This window comes from Lepidochelys kempii, chromosome 2 (genome assembly GCF_965140285.1).
Source record: "Lepidochelys kempii isolate rLepKem1 chromosome 2, rLepKem1.hap1, whole genome shotgun sequence".
NCBI classification, from domain to species: Eukaryota; Metazoa; Chordata; order Testudines; family Cheloniidae; genus Lepidochelys; species Lepidochelys kempii.
In genome coordinates, this window is record NC_136381.1 from 154,792,224 (window position 1) to 154,813,203 (window position 20,980).

The 20,980-nt window shown below is 41.9% G+C and overlaps 1 protein-coding gene across 1 annotated transcript in view; it reads left to right on the forward strand.

Moving 5' to 3' along the window:
- TMEFF1 (transmembrane protein with EGF like and two follistatin like domains 1) overlaps nucleotides 1–20,980 on the forward strand; it is a 224,804-nt gene that overhangs the window by 131,331 nt on the left and 72,493 nt on the right. Inside the window, exons 3-4 of the mRNA XM_073332493.2 lie at nucleotides 3,771–3,900; nucleotides 15,570–15,596. Of these exons, the coding sequence (XP_073188594.1) occupies nucleotides 3,771–3,900; nucleotides 15,570–15,596 (157 nt within the window). The remainder of the gene's footprint in view (nucleotides 1–3,770; nucleotides 3,901–15,569; nucleotides 15,597–20,980) is intronic.

Consider the following 20,980-nt stretch of genomic DNA (forward strand, 5'->3'; position numbering starts at 1 on the left):
AAGTAAATCCATTAGTTGTCTTAGGAATTAAATGAATTAAGGCATTCATCACCCTGCATCAGACCCTTATTTGGCCCTAATGATCCTAACAGAATAACACAGACTTGTCAAACTTACCATACAGTTAAAACACATCAAAACCTTCAGCACAGGCTACAGCTGAACAATTTTTAAAGCATTATTGTTCGTTTTTTCCCGTTATTCTCCATAACTAAAAGTTACTCCCTTAGCAAAGGATAATGTTCGACTTCAGAAAATTCTACCAAGAATTGCCCCCTTTCAAAAAGGTTACCATCTCCTACTGTTCTGAATGAGAGTAAAGCTACAGGTCGCCCTTATCAAATATGCCCTTCAAAACTACCTTTCTTCAAATCAAGTTTCTTAGTAAACTTGTGCCGTATCTGTATGGCCAGCTTTGTAGCGCCGGAATCTAAAATGATTGCAAGACACTCAGGTTTCTTTAGCTTTCTAAATTATTGGATACAGCGTGCTAAATTATTTTTAAACTGCTAAATCAGTGGCCATCCTATGACTAGTTGACATTGTTGCCAAATTTCACAATTTCATTGCAAGGCTCATATTTTGGTGGGTTTTTTTCAAAACCCTGAGCTCCTGGAGTCATGTGAGAATCTCAGCTTTGATTTTTTTTTTTTTAAGTATGCTTCTAACCATAATGGTTATATGGAAAAAAAACTTTAAAATGTAACTGGAGTGTCCTCCTGAAGGCTCAAAAAACAGAAAGCAAATGACAAGAGCACAACATTTCTTACTTTTTAAAATATGATTTTAAAGACAATTTCATGATGATTGGCGGTGCCTGATTCATGATTTTTGAATCAATAAATCACAAATCACTGGTTATTCTGTCTTGTCTTATTTCTGTTTGCAATGCTCAAAGTGTTAGAACATATTGTATTTTTGTTGGTGCACATTTCCACCTCCTCAGCTTAACTTAAAAGTTGCTATTCTCAGCACACAGGAATTTACAAGCCGTAAAATCAGTTTCCACCAAAAGAAGGAAATGGAATGAGGGAATCAACAGAAAATGCCCCTTGCTTAAAATGTGTATTTTTTTCATATGTAACAAAGAGGTTGAATATTTATTTTAAGTGCAAACCTCAACTCAACCTTAATTAAGGAGCTGCAACTGGCACCACCAATGTATCCCAAATTAAAGACTTATTAAAACAACAACCACACAGAACCAGCTTGACAGTGTCCCTTCAGCTGCTCTGCATATAAATTGAAAAGTCGTGCCTGGCAAGAGAAACAGATAATAAAAATTTCAGTCGATATTCTAGGGATGCTGCAGTTGTTTTTCAAAGATCTGTTCTATCTTGGCAGTTTCATAACTAAAGAAACTAGTCTGGATTAGCTAGCTGAAAATGTCCCTATTGAAGGACAGTTCTCAGCTGGTGTAAAGCCGATGGAGGTGGATCCACTTTACTCACCCCTTATCCACTTCCCCCACCCCCGTATCAGAGATGTCCTGGATGACGAATGGGATACTGTTAAACAGAACAACTACAAAGCTGCTTTAAATAATTGCTGGCACAGATCTTCCCTCATATTCAGGGGGCTGTAACCAAGTCCCAGATGTCCCCCGCTCTCCTTGCTGAGTTGGGCTCCTCCACATGAGAGATTCTGTCCCTGAATGTATAGGAATAACCAGTGACCAACATCCCAGTCTTGTCTTGTTTCTTCTTAGGTTTTTAAACCTTTAGAAGTTTAAGTACTAATGGATCATAACTTTTCCTCTTAGAAGCCCCTTTGGAAATGACTTGCTGTCAAATATAAGGATGTCATTGAAACAAACGTAACATCATTGAAGGAATAGTGCCAGGGGATTTAGTCCATCTATGAACAACTCTTTCTTTCTGTCTTCCACATCTACTGACTTTAGGTGATATTTTGAACTTTAAGACTCCAGAATTAAATTTGCAAACAAGGTTGCTTGCAAGTAGCTAGGGGGTTCTCCAGTGCTCTCCCTGCAGTGACCTTGCACATTTTTAATGATGTCCTGACATTCAGCAGCTGTAAACCTTAAAAGGATAGTTTTGTTTTTGCACTCACTAGGGGGAAAATGTGCTCACTACACTTTTGATAAAGATGTTTCAGTGTTTGATCCTTGCAGAGCAATTTACAGGCTATTTTGCAGGATTTCAATAAAATAAAAATGATTGACATTTATGTCATCCAAAGTTCCCAAAGCATTAAAAACACAAACTATAAAGCAGGCATTACTTCACGTATCACTGAAATACGGTGGAAACTGGCAGCTTTTAAAGAGCACACAGCAACATCTTGATTGAATGTGGGGAATACACATAGGCATTGGAAAATATAGTTCTCCAAAAAAACTTCTCCCATCCCAGCAATGACTAGTCCTGGCCCTGCTAGCATGAGATCTGACAGGTTCACAGGCCAGGGTAGAATGTCTGCAGGCTGCTCAATAAATTAAAAGAACCACAGAGATGCTCTGAACACTTGTCAGAGCAGTAATGTGAATTGTTTCTGTGTGTGGAGTTTATTACATTCTTGGTCACTTCTGATTGGGTGACAGGGAAGGAAGAATAATTTCCTTTAAAATTAACTTTAAAAATGAAATACTTTGCTTGTATGCCAAAAGAGATTCTGATAAATTATACACATTTGAAAAATAAACAAACAACTGCAGTCTCAAAGAAGTTGATCCAGACATCAAAGCATTTGGGGGGTTTGTCTAAACATAAAATTTACATCAGTGCAACCTTGTGTGCAGACACTCTCTTGCACCAGTTTAGCTAAATCCGTTTAGCATCACACCTGTAGTTAAACAGATGCAATATCTGTGAGTACACCAGGCCTTAGTCCCTGTTTTTCCTTGTGGTAATATGGATCAGAAAGTGGTGTACTATGAGAGTTGGATCAGACCCTAAATAGTCATTGGGAGTTTTTTCCTTGATTTTGGTGGGGAGTGGAATGGTATTTCTTTCCCTGGGTATTTGGAAGGTGGGAATGGAGGGGTTACAGTATATTTTCTATGTTGTTTTTATGTACACTGGGTACAGGAGACGCTTACTCTGTCTTTATTAGGCTGGGACAGCTATTACTAAAATACTGTGCCAAAGCCTTTCATGGCAGGCATTGATTTATTTAATGTATTGTCCTTTCTTTTTTTTAAATGGACCTATCACAATATCTTTTGATATATAACAACAATGCAAAAGTATTATGACAGATGTTGACTAAATTTAAAAAATCACATACTAAATAGGAGTATGAATATTCAAGGGATGGGATTTTTGCCATCTTCCTTGAAAGACAATTCCACAGTCTAAATGATCTTGCAGCCAGGAAATCTTCCCTGATGTTCACCTTAATTTTTTCTTTGCTCAGTTTCATTCCCTTACTCCTAATTTATACATTCTTGTTTTACCTTAAAGGACTTTTCTCCCTTCTTGGTGTTTTTTACCCTTCAAATACTTTGTAGATGATTATTGTATTCCCCTTAGTGATTATACAGCCTCGCTACACATATTTAATTCTTTTAATCTTTCCTACTAAATTAATCCCTGTAGCCTCTACAGAGATATCCTTTCACAGGCCACGGGAATGATAGACTATTTTAAGTCATTCTTAACCAAACAGAATGATGATTTACTGTTAACTGGCAGTCTTACAGTTTACCTCTCTGCATTACTATTTTCCTATACGTTCATGTGTATCCTATTAAAGATTATTCATGTGTGATTGCATGACTGAATTTATTTGGTACTTTCTTTTTTTAGTGTCATACAAATTACATTCCTGTTTGTGGATCAAATGGAGACACTTACCAAAATGAATGCTTCCTCAGGAGAGCTGCTTGCAAGCATCAAAAAGAGATAACAGTGGTAGCAAGAGGACCTTGTTATTCTGGTATGTAAGATATGATTGTGCAACATTAATAAATAAGGTTGTGGTTTTTTAATCAAAGTGCTTTTCATTTTTTTCATGCTCTTTGTAGAATTAATTTTCAAAAAATGCAGAAATCACAGATGACCTTTAATTATGAAACGTTGTCACCAGCAGATATAGGGATTCTTCTGTATGTTAGCCAATCAGAACATTTTTTCCTTTTTAAATATTTTTAACCTAGGAAACAATTGGTGAATGCTTTTAGTGCAAAAGAAAAATCTTGATTATCACCTAAAATGCTTAAGGCAAAATTGAGCAGGTTCCATGTTATTCATCTCTTCATGACTCATGTCTTGCGTGTACAGAATTAAAACTATGTTCAGCAAAGGAATCCAACAAGCACATCCTTATAGCTGCAGAGTATCCCACTGAATGTAATGGAGCTCTTTGGCATGTTCCTGGGCAGGTCCATTTGCAGGATCTTGCCACATATTTACAAACAACCACATATACCATAGCAAGGTACTGGCTAATACAACCTACTAGCAAATGGAAAGAAACTAAACGCTTTGTTATCTATTCAGGGGAGAGACCCAACTCTGTAGATTTACTATCTAGGGTAAATGGTGACTCTTCTTTAACCCTTTAGCAGTGCAGGATCTGAGAGTATCGTCTTGTTTCCTCTTTCCCTTTACTCCTTTCTGGAGCATACTTTGGAATGGTTCAGTAGTTTTGGACTCTCCCTTTAGAGCAGAAACCTCCCTGGGAGCAAACAGCTTCTAAGTTCAGGTTCCAGTTCTGTGTCTCTATGAACAGGAGGTGATGGTAGCTTTGGATTAGGCTATTTTAGGGAGCAGGTAAATCTATTTATTGTAGACTCATGGACATCTCATGTTCTTTTTGCCAAACCCACCCACCCTCTATTTTCATTGCTTTTCTACATCAAATTGATAGTTTTATTTTCCAGTACTATAATGTTATAGTGATTTAAAATCAAAGAAAACAATATGGAAGAATTCTAGCCAAAGGCCTTGGATATAAGAAAACTTAATTGCTCGAGCTTTCCTGAACATATGTGCAGATTTTAGTCTCTTAGGCCAGTTTACTAGGATACAAGCAGGTGGCTTCCTCAAAACTGCCCATTTCAGAAGATTTCAGTGCATGATTAATGCACCAAAATCCAATCTTGGGGGACAAATCTGGCCTATATCTGGTCCACGGGAGGTTTTCATGGACATCATGTCTAAAGAAATAATTAGACTTCATTATCACTGGTTTTCACATGGCCAAACTGTAAAAGTCCAAGAGCTTTCCAATCTAACACTTCATTAGTCTCTTAAGTTCTGCTATGGACACACCAGTAACCAGAGAAAGCGGGTTTCTTTGGAGGAAACTTATTTGTGGTGTCATCCAGTGCCTTTTTCATATTGTTTAGGGGAGTAAACCATGCAGAAATGTCCAAGGTCTCCAAGTGTTAAGACTTGATATAGAATTGTGATAAAGCTTTATCTTGACTAGAATATATTGAAATGGGGGAAACCCCACCTCTGGACGGAGCTAAGGGAGTGAAATCTTAAATTGCAGCCAAAGACCAGGCAGAGATACTGGACCCTGAAGCCAAACAATGAAGCAAGAGAAGATGCTTCTATGGTCCAGTCACTTTCTCTTCCCAACCTCTAGCTTTACCTATAGGCAACCATCAATGCTGCCTTTCATTTCACTCAAGGAAAAACTGCCTGATTCTCTGAAACAAAAGTAAAATTCTCCCCCACAACCCCATACCCTACTTAGAGTCTGCAGCCTTTAGATAGAGAGGCGGAGGAAGAGGACTTAGAGCACTGAAGCAAATCCAGTGAAGTGTTTAGGCCCTAGGAGGATCAAATCATATGGGGTTTGTTCCAGGGCTGTGTCCAGCTAAGAGTACTCTCATCTTCAGATCTCTGGTTGCTAATCACCACTTCGCTTAGCTACTCCAAGGCATATGTCTCAATGCTCTGGAGAGCTTCCTTCCTTCCATCTCCTTTTTCTCAAAGATCTACACAAAAAGAAGGGCATTCAGGACATGCAGTGTCACTTTATAACAATCATCATAGTAGCTGAAGACCTGTTTTGAGACACATTGGACCAAACCATATAGAACATACGCTTGACCCTAAGGGCTTGATTCTGGCTTCACACCAGTTTTATACTAGTATAATTCCATAGATTTCAATGGAATTACTCCTGATTTACACCAACATAACTGAGATCAGAGCCAGGACCTAAGTGTCTGCTTTTTTCCATTAAATCCTGGATCATAACACCATAAATTCCTTCCTCTGGGGCTCATCCTGTTCACACGGAGTACTTACCCTGTGATCTTAAGTAATTGTAGGTGAACGTTTTTGTGCTCTTGATCTGCATGATGCATACAGTCAAAAACAGACTCTTCAAATTACATCAAAATAAATACAACAGATGCACATTAATTTTCAACTAGCCCACCAGAATTTGTTGCGATAATTCTTTTTGTTCTGAGATGCCATTCGGAGTTCAGAGCTCTGCCTGGCTGCAGCCAATCAAATGTTCACCAACTTCATGGTGGTCCTGGCTTCGGTCCTTTTGAAGGAAAGGCCCTTTCATCCACACACACTTGGACAATTAAACTGGGGCCGTTGATTCCTGGAAGCACAAATTGCGGGGAGGAGGGGATGGCAAAGGGAAGTAAACCAACCTTGCTCTAGGTTCTTTTCAGGAGCTGGTTTATTTGGGGACCATATTCAATAACCAGCATCCTGTAGCAGAGGGCGCAGGTGTCTGTTCTGATGCAGGTTATCAGATGGCCTGGACGGGTCTCAGAGTGTTGGGATCTGTGACAACTCGCATAAAAGTGGTTCTCTAGCTGCAGGTTCACATGCATCCTATAGTGTTCCAACTACTTAGCCTCAGGTCATCACATTTTGTGGCTGTACACATTTGGGGCAATAATATATTTGAGACCCACTTTTCACAAACGCCAGACCTTATGCTAGCTCTCAGTTAGCGATTACAGGATGGCAAGATACACTGGGGTTACTAGGCTGGAATTCTTTCAGTAATTGCTGTTTAGGGACTATTTTATTATTACAGTATGTGAGATTTTTTTTTTAATTACTTCTAATACTCTAAGTACAGGGCAATTATTATATGTAGGGGACTATTCCCACCTGAAATTATATCACAGAATTGGAAAAGGCCACACAGCATGTTTGGTCTGGCTATTAATATCTATTTCTTATTTGGTAACATTTTAATTAATAGCTCAAGTCAGGTTTACAAGGTCATCAGTAACTTAGCCATAAATGTATTAGTAATAGATTGGCTTGCTTTGCACAGGATGCATGATAAATAAGCCCTGTAGGTTTTTTGAACTCGGAGATTCCCAAATACACAGAATTAGAAAATGGTAAATCTGGGGTGGCATTGGTATAACCAAAATGTAGGACTTCAGACTAAAAGTTCTGTTTTAGGGAACGATAATATTATGTGTAACTGAGGGCTTTGAGTGATTGCATGTGGAGCAGCATGCCTCAACTCTACTAGCAAATTTTAATATAAAAGGCCAAAAATTCCAAACATGCAGCTCTACGGAGATATTCAGCACCCATAGCTCCCACTGTAGTTAGTGGGAATTGTGGATGTTCAGCATCTATGAAAAATCAGACCACTTTGTTCAGGTGTCTAAACAGAGGCGTAGGTACCTAAACATAGGCACCCATGTTTGAAAATTTGGGGTAAACTAAAGAAACGAGTTAAGCCCAGGTTAGCGCACACTTTACGTAATACCTCAGTCTGAAATTTAAGTGCTGATTTTACAAATCTGTTTTTATAAACTGTCCTGCTGTTGTGAAATTCCATGATTGGATAACCACTCCTCAAAATCCATGATCTGTTCATGAAGGTGAAATTCACCCAGGTGCGCTGACACAAGTCCCTCTATCCCATTTAAACCTACTCCATACCATTTGGGGATTTCCCTGTGCCAGGAAGATTCCTGAACTGCCCAGCTAAGCCAACTGTGGTGCTGGTACCAAGCAGATGGGACAGGAATTGCCAAAGTGCTTACAATGTTGAGAAATAGTCACAAAACTTTTAGTTTGCTTCCTGACTCTTTGGTAGGAGGACATTACTTGCTTTGATTTGCATTTTATGGGTCATGAAGAAATCAAACCAGTAAATAAGAAATGAATGTTCATGATTTATTTTAATTTGTGTGTTCCTATTAATCAGTACTGCATGTGTAGATTGTTGCCAAGATTTTGATGTCTTCCAGATTTGTATTATATGCCCATCAAAATTAATCAAGCACAATGACCTAAAACTGATATTTTTATATAATGTACTCTTCAATTCACAGCTCTCAGAGGATAATATTTATTGGAAGAAACAGTCTACTTCTTTTACTGGGACTTCTAAACTGAAAAAAGAACATGCTATTTGCATAATTAAAAGCCAATAATATAGCTCTATTAAATATATATTGTATTTTTTCAGTTTGTTTTCTCTTGGACACACTGCACTGCAGTGAAGAATGAGTCTCCTAAGACATCTTCTAATTTAAACTGGTGTTCTTCAGTTTGAAGTAATCAAACTCTTATTATGAATCCTGACTTCACCAGTTTTTACAGTTTGTAGGATTTTTTTCTGTAGGAGATTCACAATGAGTGTAATTAGAAGTACATATATGAAAAGAACTCCTTGTATCTGGTTTTCTCCTTACTAAACCACTAAAACAGCCTGGGAAATTCATTTATTTATTTTTGATAGCTGAGACGCTGCTAGTTAAATTCTTATAAGGATCAAATACTGGAAATAAAATAAAAAAGCCTTTTTAAGAGGGCCAAATTGTCCCGTCCAGCCTGTGAGGAAGATTTGCTCCAATGCAATGTCCCATTTTTATCATTAGGAAAGAAATGGTTTGAGGGTAAACAATGGATGCTAGCATTTCATCTTCTGACCGTCTGTACTACTTTTCACAATCTATAATTAAGTGAAAAAAGCTGCTACAAGATACAAATTTGGATCAAATAATTGTAAAACTTTTCTAAGAATTTGTGCCACAGTGGACATTCTTGAGATGTAGCCTTGCAAGCCAGAGGTTAAAACCCTATATTAGGCAGCTGGAGTCCCCACAGCTGCTGGCAATTAGGCTTATGAGCATTCCTCTCAGAAAACTCCTGCTGGCATATCAAAATTAAGGGTAATTGCCAGTAGGCAGCAGTGCTCCTAGAGGGTGGGGACATAGCAAGAAGAGGATTGAGTGTTGTTGCTAGGAGTTTGAGAAGACTAAATTGGCATACTTCTTAAACATATTTTGCGTCCTGTTAACTGTGTAAACCTCACTCTGCTGACTGAGTAGCAGGAAGTTGAAGGTTTTTTTGTTGTTTGTACTAGAGCTGTGAGAGCGACCAACCTTTCTGTTCAGTAGCCAAACAAAAAATTGAAAAATTCATTTTGGATTAACCTGAAATGAAATTTTTTGCAAACCAAAAGAATTGTAGGGAAAAAAATCATTTCAGGTCATTTTGTTTGACCCAAAATTAAATATTTCATTTTCTGTTCAAGGGTTTTTTAATTTTTTACAAAAATTAATAAAATGGAAGTAAAATTCAAAATTAAAAGTTGTTTTGAATCAAAAAGAGGACACTTTTCATTTTGAAATCATCAAAACAAAACATTTAGACTATTTTGGGGTTTCTTGGTGGGGTGAATTAGATGCAAATTCACAAAATATTTCAATCACTCTGAAACTGCATTTTTCAGGGGGGGAAAAAAAAGGTTTTGTCCTAAAAAGTATTACCCAACTGTAGCTTGCACTGTGGCTGCTGAAAGCCTTCATTTGTGTGGCAGAATGAATTGGATTGTGCAGTTTTTCTTTTCCTTCCTAAAACACCAGTCCCTATGCTGATGACTGCTCTGACACTCTTGGTATTGCATGGAACTGTGATGCTTCCAAAGGGTAAAAGGTGGAATTGCACAGAGTTGTGAGACAGCTAAAGAAAAAGTTAAAGGCCCTTGTTGAGTGCTGTGACAGATGGGCAATTCTAGTTGCTGGTGAGTAAACAGGAGCTGCAGGGTAGAGGATCCTGATGTTTGATATCAAACTCTCCACAACTGGACCCAAATTTAACCTGAAAGCATTTCTCCTGGCCTGGAGTGAGTTGCAGAAGGCGTGCCTGGCCCAATATGCACTGGGCTATTCAGTTAGTTCCATGTTGTCAGTAGTGGTGGATTAATGATTTTGCTGCTTCTATGCCCTGAAATAATTGCTGCCCCCACCAAGCAGCTTCTCCTGCCCCAGTTCACCTCCGCTCCCTGCCAGCGCTTGTGCGTGAAACAGCTTCGTGAAGAAGGGGGAACGCGGCGTGCTCAGGAGAGGAGGCGGGGCCGGGGCAGGGATTTGAGGAAGGGGACCAATGGGGGTGGGGAAGGGGTGGAGTTGGGGCAGGGCCAGGGCGGAGGGCGCAAACGGGCGCCGGGGGGAAGCAGCCTCTGGTTGCTATTATAAATTTGCCGCCCCTGCAAATTTGCCAGCCTGGGCATTAATATGCTGCTGGTTGTCAGGAAAAGCCCAGGTGAAATATAGGCAGCCACTGGGAATTGTGGGTGACTTGCAGAAAGCATCCAGTCTTGATCTCTTTCACCTTTGGCCTTATTGAGGAGATCTATCAAAAATATTCCAGAACTTAACTGCCACTGAATATAAAACCTGGATGATGCTGACCATTTTATGGAAGGCTACATAGGAAAGGCTGAGTACTGGCCTGCACATGAAGGTAGCAAGCACAAGTTGGTGGAAAAGACTTTAGTTTTCCCTCCAAACAGTTTATGGGAGAAATCAGTGATCTCTACAATTGGTTTCAGAGTAGCAGCCGTGTTAGTCTGTATTCGCAAAAAGAAAAGGAGTACTTGTGGCACCTTAGAGACTAACCAATTTGTTTGAGCATAAGCTTTCGTGAGCTACAGGTCACTTCATCTGATGCAGCTTATGCTCAAATAAATGTTAGTCTCTGAGGTGCCACAAGTACTCCTTTTCTCTCTACAATCGGGACATTCTTTTACTGTCCCTACTCTTTTTGATCATTTGAGAGGTTCCCCTTTTGTCTATGTGGTTCCTCTTGTTACAGCTGTTCTGTGGAGACCACGCTGATAAACCCTGACTTGGCTGAAGACATGTGGAAAGAACAGGGCCCCTCTGATACTAATCAGGTGCCAACAGCCCCTTCCCCCACATCCCTCTCTGCTGGACACAGGTGCTGGTACATACACTAAGCTTGCACTATTCCTCTGCGACTTGGGCATTTGCCACCTTTGCTTATGTGGGTCCAGAAATTCCTGACACAAAACCATTACGTGCACGGAGCTGTTCAAATCATTCACATGACAGACCAATGGGCCCTAGTGGGGCTGGGAAACTTAAGGGAATTCAACAATGGTGAAAAACTGGCAGAGTCCCTGCCCCTCCCACAGTGTATGACTGCCAACCCCACTCGTGGTGCATATAGAACTGAGAGGCGCTAGCCTGGTGAGTTGGCTGTTCCTCTGGTGGCTGCTCAGTGTGGGCCTCCGTCCCAGTGGGGTTGTGGCTCTGCAGCCCCTCGGCCTTCACCTGCCCTCAGGACACATGCAAGCCTGAGGCCAAAGTGCTCACAACAGGACCTGTCTAGCTGTGTCTGTCACATGCCTTGCCCTCAGGCTCAAGCACACCCACACCCAGAGCAGCACAGTCCTTCCTTCCTCCACCAACATCCAAAATGGGGCTGCTCCCAGGTTAAGGTTGCCAACTTTCTACTCGCACAAAACCAAACACCTTTGCCCCACCTCTGCCCCGCCCCTCCTCTTCGGCTGCCCAGCTCTGAAGGCAATGTAGGAAGTAAAAGTAGCAATACTGCAACACCTTCTACAATAGCCAGATTTCACGAGGAAGACTAGATTTCATGGTCCATGACACATTTTTCATGGCCTTGAATTTGGTAGGGCCCTACTTATGAGCATTAAAAACTGGGTTGACAAAGGGAGAAACAGATCTACCCTATCATCCTCTCAAAACTCTTGAGGGTGAGAGACCATTTGTTTTATCTCTGGGCCTCAGGCACATAATCATGCTAATTTAGAGTCACTACAGATGGAAGAGCAGTTTTCATCCCCCCAGGCTGAGATGCAGAATCTAATCAGTAGCTTTTAGCACAGTCTCCAAGAACCAACCACAGTGAGACCAGCCCTAGAGCATGGATATCTCCCAGAAAATGCCAAGGAAGTATTGTTTAATTTATAATATTCCTATTGCATCTCTGTAGGCACACTAATCAAATTCATAATACACACATGAAACAGTTACTTTAAAACCTCCCAATCCACAACCCTTACAAGTTCAAAAAGAAAACCCCCACCTTACTCAACTCCCACCCCCCCAAGTGGGCTACATAAATAAATAAACCTTGCAGCATAGAAAAGAAGAAGCAAATTTGGGATTTGTCAGACCAAACAATAAAACTGGAATTCCAAAGATGGGAACTTGCCAATGAAAACACTGAGACAGATCCTCTGCTGATGTACATTGATTTCAAAGGATGTACACCAGTTGAGGATCAAAACTTCTCTGCACGCAGCCAGAGTGAAATCCCAAAGAATGGAATCTTCCTCCCTCTGCCCTCAGCATGCTAGTGGAATTTCTACTGCAGCCTCTAGGCTGGAATATCCTCAGCAGCATATCCCAGCCTCCATGTAAAGGTGTCCCAGAGGTTGTGTGTGGTTTAGTCACAAGGTTATGGAACCATTATGTCCCCACACCTCCCCGCCTCAAAAGTGCACCTACCTGGTTGTTTAAATGAAGCCCCAGAGAGTACAGGGGATGTTTGAATACTTTCCAGGGAATTTCAACATCCTGTTCACATGCAGCAGACTTCTAGGGTGTTGCTGCCTTTGGGGCTTTCTGGAGCAGGCACTGGGGAATCAGGCTTTGAAATAATTGTATAGATTATGAAAAGTAACTCCTTTAACACTGGAAGAATTGCAACTGGAATAATTCCAATTTCTTCAGACCTAAACATTTGTTGGACAGATTTTAGCAGCTTTTATGTCACAGGTACAGAATCAGCTCATCACACAATTTCACAATCCCAAGGATGCCTACGGGTTTAGCTTATGTATGCAGATGATGCCACCTTCAAATTTGTTAATCAAGCAATGCTGCACCATATGTCACATTGTCTGTTCAATGGTGCAACAGTTGAACAATACACAAGGGCTGTCTGCTTTTCAGGAAATTGGGTCATTATTGATGTCAAGAAAATACCAGACAGACATTTTCCTTATGTTATCCTATTCGTTTGTTTAAACAATGAGACTCCAGCGTGAGACTTGGTGTAATAGTATGGAATTAAGAAAGGAAAATGTAGGTTGAATAGCAGGAAAATCTCCATTCCAGATGACAGCCCCTGTGGTAAGAGGTTATTTTTAATGTGTGGTAGTGACCTAGTGCCATAGAATTTCACCCTGTAATTCCTGCAAATTAGAAAAAGAATTGAACAAGCTGGGAGGTTTTCTGGCTTGAACTATGAGTTCCTGTCAGGAAGTAAGAACCCCCCTTGGGTCTGGGTGTGTAGAATTAAACAGGGCTAACTCACCTGCCTACTCTATCCCCTGAGCAAGTGTGCTGGGGGAGGTGGGAAATGAGTGGAATTCTGGCTCTACTCCCCTCCTCACCTTCTGGAGTGGCTGAGCCAGTTAGTCAATTTAGTGTTGGTATAGGCCAGCTGTAAATTTCTCTCTTCTTCCCCATAAGGAGTAAGGAAATAACAGAGAAGGATTGGTGGCTCAGAAGTGCATGTCTGAAGGCAGTGTGTCTTCACGGCAGTGTCAGCTCATGGTATAACTTGAGTGTTGACCATAGTCCAACTCCAGTCCACACACAAAAATCTGTATCTTGAGTTAAGTGGTACTTTAAATTCAGCCTGACTTGTCTGTTGAGGGTATGCATTGAAGCTTGAGTGCTGCTGATGCAGTAGCCAGTAATGAAGTGAGATGCAGCTACAGGCCACAGTTTGAGTTAGTACAACTCATCAGCGGCTCATCCAATCAATTTGTATTACTAATCAAATCACTGTGCAGCTCCAGTGTTGTTTCACAGTGTGGCCACTTCAGCAGGAGGCTAGTTAACGCCAGACTAGAACATGTAAACTGGAGCGAACTCTGAAATAAAGACACACTGAGTCACAATAACTCCTGAGGCCACTTCTGGAGTCGTGCAATTTATGCACCATCCCTAGCCTAGGACTGTGTTTCAAGTCAAAATGTAGCCACTGTTAAATAGATTGCAAAAATCAAATTGTATATTATTAGTCTGTTTTTTGTTTAACAACTTGGAATCTTTTATAATTTAAAAAGGACTTAAAAGCAATATAAGAAACAAGCGAGGTGAAATGATATACAGTAACTCCTCACTTAAAGTCGTCCCAGTCAACGTTGTTTCGTTGTTACGTTGCTGATCAATTAGGGAACATGCTCATTTAAAGTTGTGCAATGCTCCCATAGAATGTTGTTTGGCAGCCACCTGCTTTGTCCACTGCTTGCAGGAAGAGCAGCCCATTGGAGCTGGCTGGTGGGGCTTGGAACCAGGGTGGACCGGCAGCCCCTCTAGCAGCTCCCTACTCCCCTAAGTTCCCTGTGTGGCAGGTTATCAATTGCCGGCAGTTCAGCTGTCCCTCCCCCCACTGCCATGTGCTTGCTGGGGGCTGGAGGGAGAAGAGGGGAGCTAATGTCAGGGTGTCCCACTCCCCCTTGCTCCTGCACCCTGCTTACCCCATCTCCATAGAGCAGGGGGGCACAGAACAGGGCTCAGGATGGAGGGAGCTTCCTGGCAGCAGCTGTGGTCTCAGCTTGCTGATTAACTTAATGAGGCAGTGTACTTAAGAGTGGGTCAGCGTACTTAAAGGGGAAATGCACATCTCTCTCTCTCTCACACACACAGTGTGTGTCTCTGTCTGCCATGCTGTCTCTCCTCCCTCCATTCCTGCTGCCTTGTAGAGTGTGAGGCTACATTAACAATGAGTTAAACCCTTGAGGGCTCAGCCAATTGCTAGTTCATCATTTAATAGTAAGGCATTCCCTGGGACATGTCCCACCCTCTGACTTCACCACTTCAAGCAAGTTTCACAATCATTATTACTGTGTACAGTATTAAATTGTTTGTTTAAAACTTATACTCTGTGTGTGTGTGTGTGTGTGTGTATTATATATATATATTCTTTTGTCTGGCAAAAAAAAAATCCCTGGAACCTAACCCCCCCCCCGCATTTACATTAATTCTTATGGGGAAATTGGATTTGCTTAACATTGTTTCACTTAAAGTTGCATTTTTCAGGAACATAACTACAACGTTAAGTGAGGAGTTACTGTATTTTGTTGGTGATGCAGCTACAGACTACATGCAATGGTTTTCAGCAACTCATACAAAAAACACTGCTGCTCTCAGAGCAAATTTACCTTGACAGGTAGGGAAAAGAGTGTATGATAAGACTGGACAAATTCTAATAGTGATGCCTGATATGATGGGAGACATTGTTTTCATACTTGGCTCTTGATGTGTAATATTTGTATAGTTTTTGCAATGACAGGTTCTTGAATAAAGAGCTATTCCTGAGACAATGTTTCCCCTTTTATTTCCTTATCAGATAATGGTTCTGGATCAGGAGAAGGGGGTAAGTACACAGTCACAATTGCACTTGTTTTCTGTTGTAGTACATTTTTGTGTGTACTTTAAGTCTGTTTTAGTTACACTCTTTCCTGTAAATTATGAAAAACAGATAATTTTTAAATTCTTTCAGCATGAAAAACCCAGTGTGGTGTTAGTAATACACAAAAGCCGTTCTATGGCAGTTTGTACCTGTCCCACAATGACTTGCACAAACTGTGGCATAATATCTGTTTGCATCCAGTTACATTTTTGGATCATTCCATTGCCTGCTTTGAACAGTTCTGCCCTGCCTGAGGGAAAGCACGTTTCATGAGGAGCTAGATGAGTCTGCAAGGTATAGAGTTACAATGGTGCTTCTCTAGCATGGACAAGGTCTTAATTACAGCTGACCTAGAGCAGATTTGAATCAATGCTCTCGGGAGAAAAATCCCCTAGGCATCCAGCACCCCTGTGTTGTTTAATATTTCAAAATATCTTTAATTACATTAAAAGTTGCTATTGTGGAAAATGATTATTTACTTTGCTGTGTGACTAAACCCTAAATTGAACTCGCAAGGAGTCAGGAGCTAGCTTTTCTTTTTTATATACTAAGAGGGAACTGGGGCAATATTTATCCTCTTCACCAACAGGTGACAATCATCACTCCATTGCACCAGTTTCCTTTTCTACTCTGCTTTGTTGGCTAGTTGCCTCAGCAACCTCTTGCATCTCCGATATAGAGGATACAGATTATGTTAATTCACCCCATATCTACTGATTTTAACTTGGCTTCCAGTTTTAGAAGAGCTCATGTGTTGATAGAATTCACTCTGATTTCGGTCATACAAAACAAATCTTCTTAAAATTAAGTTTAATTTTTAAAAGCATTTGGCTGGAAGATACCATATGATGACAGAATGATATAGTCTTGTTTCACTCTAGCTCTAGCTGCTTAACTGGGAGTTGCATTGTAGGAAAAGAAACTACAAAAAAAATAAGGCTGGTCTTCAACGTGTCATGTTATTGCTCCATGTCTGACAAAGTGATGGAATCAGTCCTTCCTTGAGTCATTGGAAAATGTTCTGGACAAGAATTCAAGAAGATTATTAAAAAAAAATTTGATATTAAACTGAAGCTACAGTTGAGTACATATCAGTAATTTAAGGTAAAGCATTACATGGATGTTGTAATAATCCTGAGAACAAATATTACAAACCCAGGAAATTCAGAGTTAAAGATAAACTTAAAAGAAATCTGAATGTTAAGGTCTTGAAGTCCACAGTTCCAACACCCAAACAGCCTTAACTCTGCCCTGTAGTGACATCATGCAAGAAGGCTTCTTAGGGTTTTTTTTAAAAAAAAATCTTTGTGTACATTTTATTTCTCCACACACCTCAAGATGTTAAGGGTGTTATGAGGGTAACTTTATTAAAGTTTGTGAAGCATTCATATACTGCAGTGACAGGGGAAAAGTAGGGTACAAGAAGATGAGAGAATCCCTGGTGGAAAAGAAAGGGAGGAGACCCCACTTTGTGTTTGTGGGGGCAAGGAGAATAAACTGAAAGTGACAAAAGGAGAGCCGAACAGGGAACTTAGGTTGGGGAGAAGGAGAGGAAAACAGGGGGATATGCTAATACCAGAGGAGGGAGCAATCCTGGTAGCCACCCCAGTCGCAGCAGAGAGGGTAGCAAGCTACTAGTCTGTCCCTAAGAAGATCTGAACCATTGTGGTTGATGATCTTAGCCTACCCAGGGTCGGGTGGTTTTATGCAAGACAGATACAAAGCTCGAAGAGAATTTTATGTGGTTCCAGATAAGTATTCTGGTATGTTCACAGCATACATAAAGAGAAGTTGGATAAAAAGCGTAAAATACTCTTGCTGGAACGTTGCAACATAACACTATGTAATTATTGGGGTTGCTCAGGGCCGGAGTACACCAAGCCCTCAAGATGCTAGTAGTGTGCCAGGTGTATTATGATTTGGAGGCAAGCACTGTAGGTGTTTCAACAGCTAGGTCTTGTAGATGCTAATCCTGATGGGTCCCAGTAACCACTCTGACACATAACTAAGTGAAAGGGTATTTTACTAGGGCTGGCAGGAAAGGGAAAGGTTGCAAATACTGTAGGTACAGAGGCTTAAACAGTTAATGTTCAAAGTGAGTAATATCAATAAATAGTTGGGCCCTGGGGCAGTCCAACTGAGAGTCAGGGTTCTTTGGGCCTAGTGCATGGGATGCCCTCTCCAGTCTCTATTCGAGCAAATCGGAGCTTGCAGGTTTCCAAGCCAGGGTCACTTAGTAGTGTCTCTCTCATGGGGCCCCTCTGCACTGGCTCCCTGCCCAGCAACTGCTGCTCCCCCATAAACTCCATACAAACCTGCACCCTGCTGTAATGTCTAGCAGTCACAATTTGTTTTACACCCAGCTCTGCATACAATTCCTGGAATTCCTCTCTGCATCTTCTGCAGCTCCTGTAGGGTTGCCAGGTGTCTGGTTTTTTACTGAAAAGCCTGGTTGAAAATGGACCCTGAGGACTCCAGTCTGCACCGCCAATCGGGCCATTAAAAGTCCAGTCGGAGGTGTTTCAGGACTAAGGCAGGCTAGTCCCTACCTGTCCTGGCACCGCGCTGCACCCTGGAAGCGGCCAGCAGGTCCGGCTCCTAGGTGGGGGGGGCCACAAGGCTCTGCGCGCTGCCCCCACCCCAAGCACCAGCTCTGCACTCCCATTGGCCGGGAACCACAGCCAATGGGCGGTGCCTGCGGATGGGAGCAGCATGTGAAGTCTCCTGTCCTGCCCCTGCCCTGCCAGGAAAGACAGGGAGCCTGCCTTAGCCCCGCTGACCAGGATCCGCCCAAGGTAAGCCTGAGCCCCTGCCCCAGCCCTGAACCCCTCATCCCCCAGCCCTACCCCAGAGCCCGCACCCCAGCCCAGAGCCCGTACCCCCTCCCACATCCCAACCCCCTGCCTCAACCCACAGCTCCCTCCCGCACTCTGAATCCCTCAGCCCCCATCCCCCAGCCTGGAGCCCCCTCCTGTACCCCAAGCCCCTCATCTCCAGCCCAACCTCAGATCCCGCAGCCCAGAGCCCTTACCCCCTCCTGCCCCCCAACCCCCTGCCCCAGCCCAGAGCCACCTCCTGCATTCCAAATCCCTCAGCCCCACCTCCCAACCCAGAGCCCCCTCCTGCACTCTGAACCCCTGATTTCTGACCCCACCCTGGAGCCCACACCCCCAGCCCAGAGCCCTCACCCTCTCCCACACCCTGGCCCAGCTCAGTGAAAGTGAGTGAGGGTGGGGGAGAGTGAGCCACCAAGGGAGGGGGAATATAGTGAGCGGGGGCAAGGCCTCAGGGAAGGGGCAGGGCTAGGGTGTTTGGTTTTGTGCAGTTAGAAAGTTGGCAACCCTACTTACTAGCCATGCACCAACTCCTTCCTAACAGAGCCCATACACTTCCTGGTTCAGGACCCTTCTGCATTCCCTTTGTCTGGCCAGAGGAAAGGAAAGTACAGTGGGGAGGAGGCTGATGGGAGTTGTTGTCATCTACTTAGCAGATCCATCACAGCTATTTTATTTCTTAGAATTCAGAAGAACGGAACAATAACACACAAGAACCCAAAATAGAGCAAAAAGCTGGGTGCTCCCAAAAACAGAGGCACAACTCACCCTCTTGTACTTTATGCTGTGTGTCTGCTAAATGACTGCCGATCTTATGCTTACCTATGGATACCCCTAGCCTGCAAGCAGGATCGGGAAGCCCCACCACTTTTTCCCCCCAAAGTGATAGCTTGCAAACTCAGTATAGTCCTCAATTCACTACAGGTTCCAATTTTCAGATGCTAATGGTGGGTAAATGCCAGTTATGTATCTAACTGGTCATGTATGATAGTGTATGCTGTTGTGATAACTGCAAAAACAAAGTATATATGTGTAGCTGATCATACGCAGCTCAGAAAATGTGCATGTTGCTGTCCAGGTCCATGGTAATATTAGTAGATTTTTGCACCTGAGTGGAGTAATGGTAAAAGTCTAAATTCTGCCCTACAATCACCATGAATCTGTCTGTTAGGGTTTCCAGTGCTAAAAGGGGTCATTGTTCAACAGACTGCTGGCACTAGGTATGATTTAAATTTGTGGTGTTGGTTCATGTGGTTTTGTTTCAGTTGCCAGTTCCTTAGTTATTCTGTAACTGGACTCAACACAGAATATCCTCCTACTTGAGAATAGCATCATCTGAAATATAATGGTGTTTGTGCCAAAAGAGCAGATTTGCAACAGGAAAAAGACTTGTTCTACAGTGGATTAGCTCAGACAATGTTTCCCTAAATTGTCATGTATCACAAAAAGGCCAAAGATCATGTAACTACTCTGCTGGACTCTCTCTGCCAAATCATGTTTACTGTCACCAAGATGTTAGAATAAAGCAGTCGGAGTTGTAGCATTTTGCAGTATGCCTGACGGTGAAATGACAGTCATATCATCCACCTATTTTTTCAGCTGTGCCACACTTATCTAGGTTGCCCTCTGACATTTTGGATAAGCGATTTTCAGTCTCTTGTGCTCTCACAACACATCAGCGGTCACAAAAAAATTGCCCATGTTGCTCATGACAGAAGTCTGAACTTAAAATACATTATTTTTATTAACCTTATTGAATTTATGAAATTCAGCTGTAGATCACCTGTGGCTATTAGAGTCCGAAGCCACTTAATATGAGGATGGGATGTTAATTCAGAAGGTAAAGCAGTTTTGAAAATCTCATTAATATGCCTTTATGCCCCCACCTTCCTACTGAAAGAAACATTAGTTACTGAGGCTCATCCCTGAAAATATTGCTTATTTGATACAACAACTGATGATTTGGAACTCTTTAGAATGCATATAAAGACAAGGGGATATTCCATTTTTGGAGGCAAAATTGATGGAGTTTGGGTATTTTCTTTGATGTAGTATTGTTTAATTACAAGGAATGTACAAAGTCCTGATTCTCTGAGTGTAGGAAGAACCATAGACAAAAGGAGTAGTTTTTTAATTTACAGCCCCAAGCTTCTTTTCAGCCAGCACCCCCAACTCAGGATCTTTCTCTAAGTTTCTCTCAAGGTCACACTGTCACCAACTGCTGCTTGGGTTTCTTCATGCTGTCTCTGTCTCTCTCTAGTTCTGTGAGCTCCTGCTTCCCCTCCTCCTCACCCCTCTTCTCTCACACTTCTCTCTCATCCAAAACCATAATCAGCAAACCCCCTCTGCCCACACAATCCAAAACTCATAGGCAGGTTCACAACCCCTTTTGTCTTAGCTGGAAGACTGTGATTAATTTATCTTTACAGTTATGTTAATTGAAGGGTGCATTCATAATCATCAATCTCAACAAAGTTTTTACTCAACCCATAACCATGTGTCACCCAGCTCATA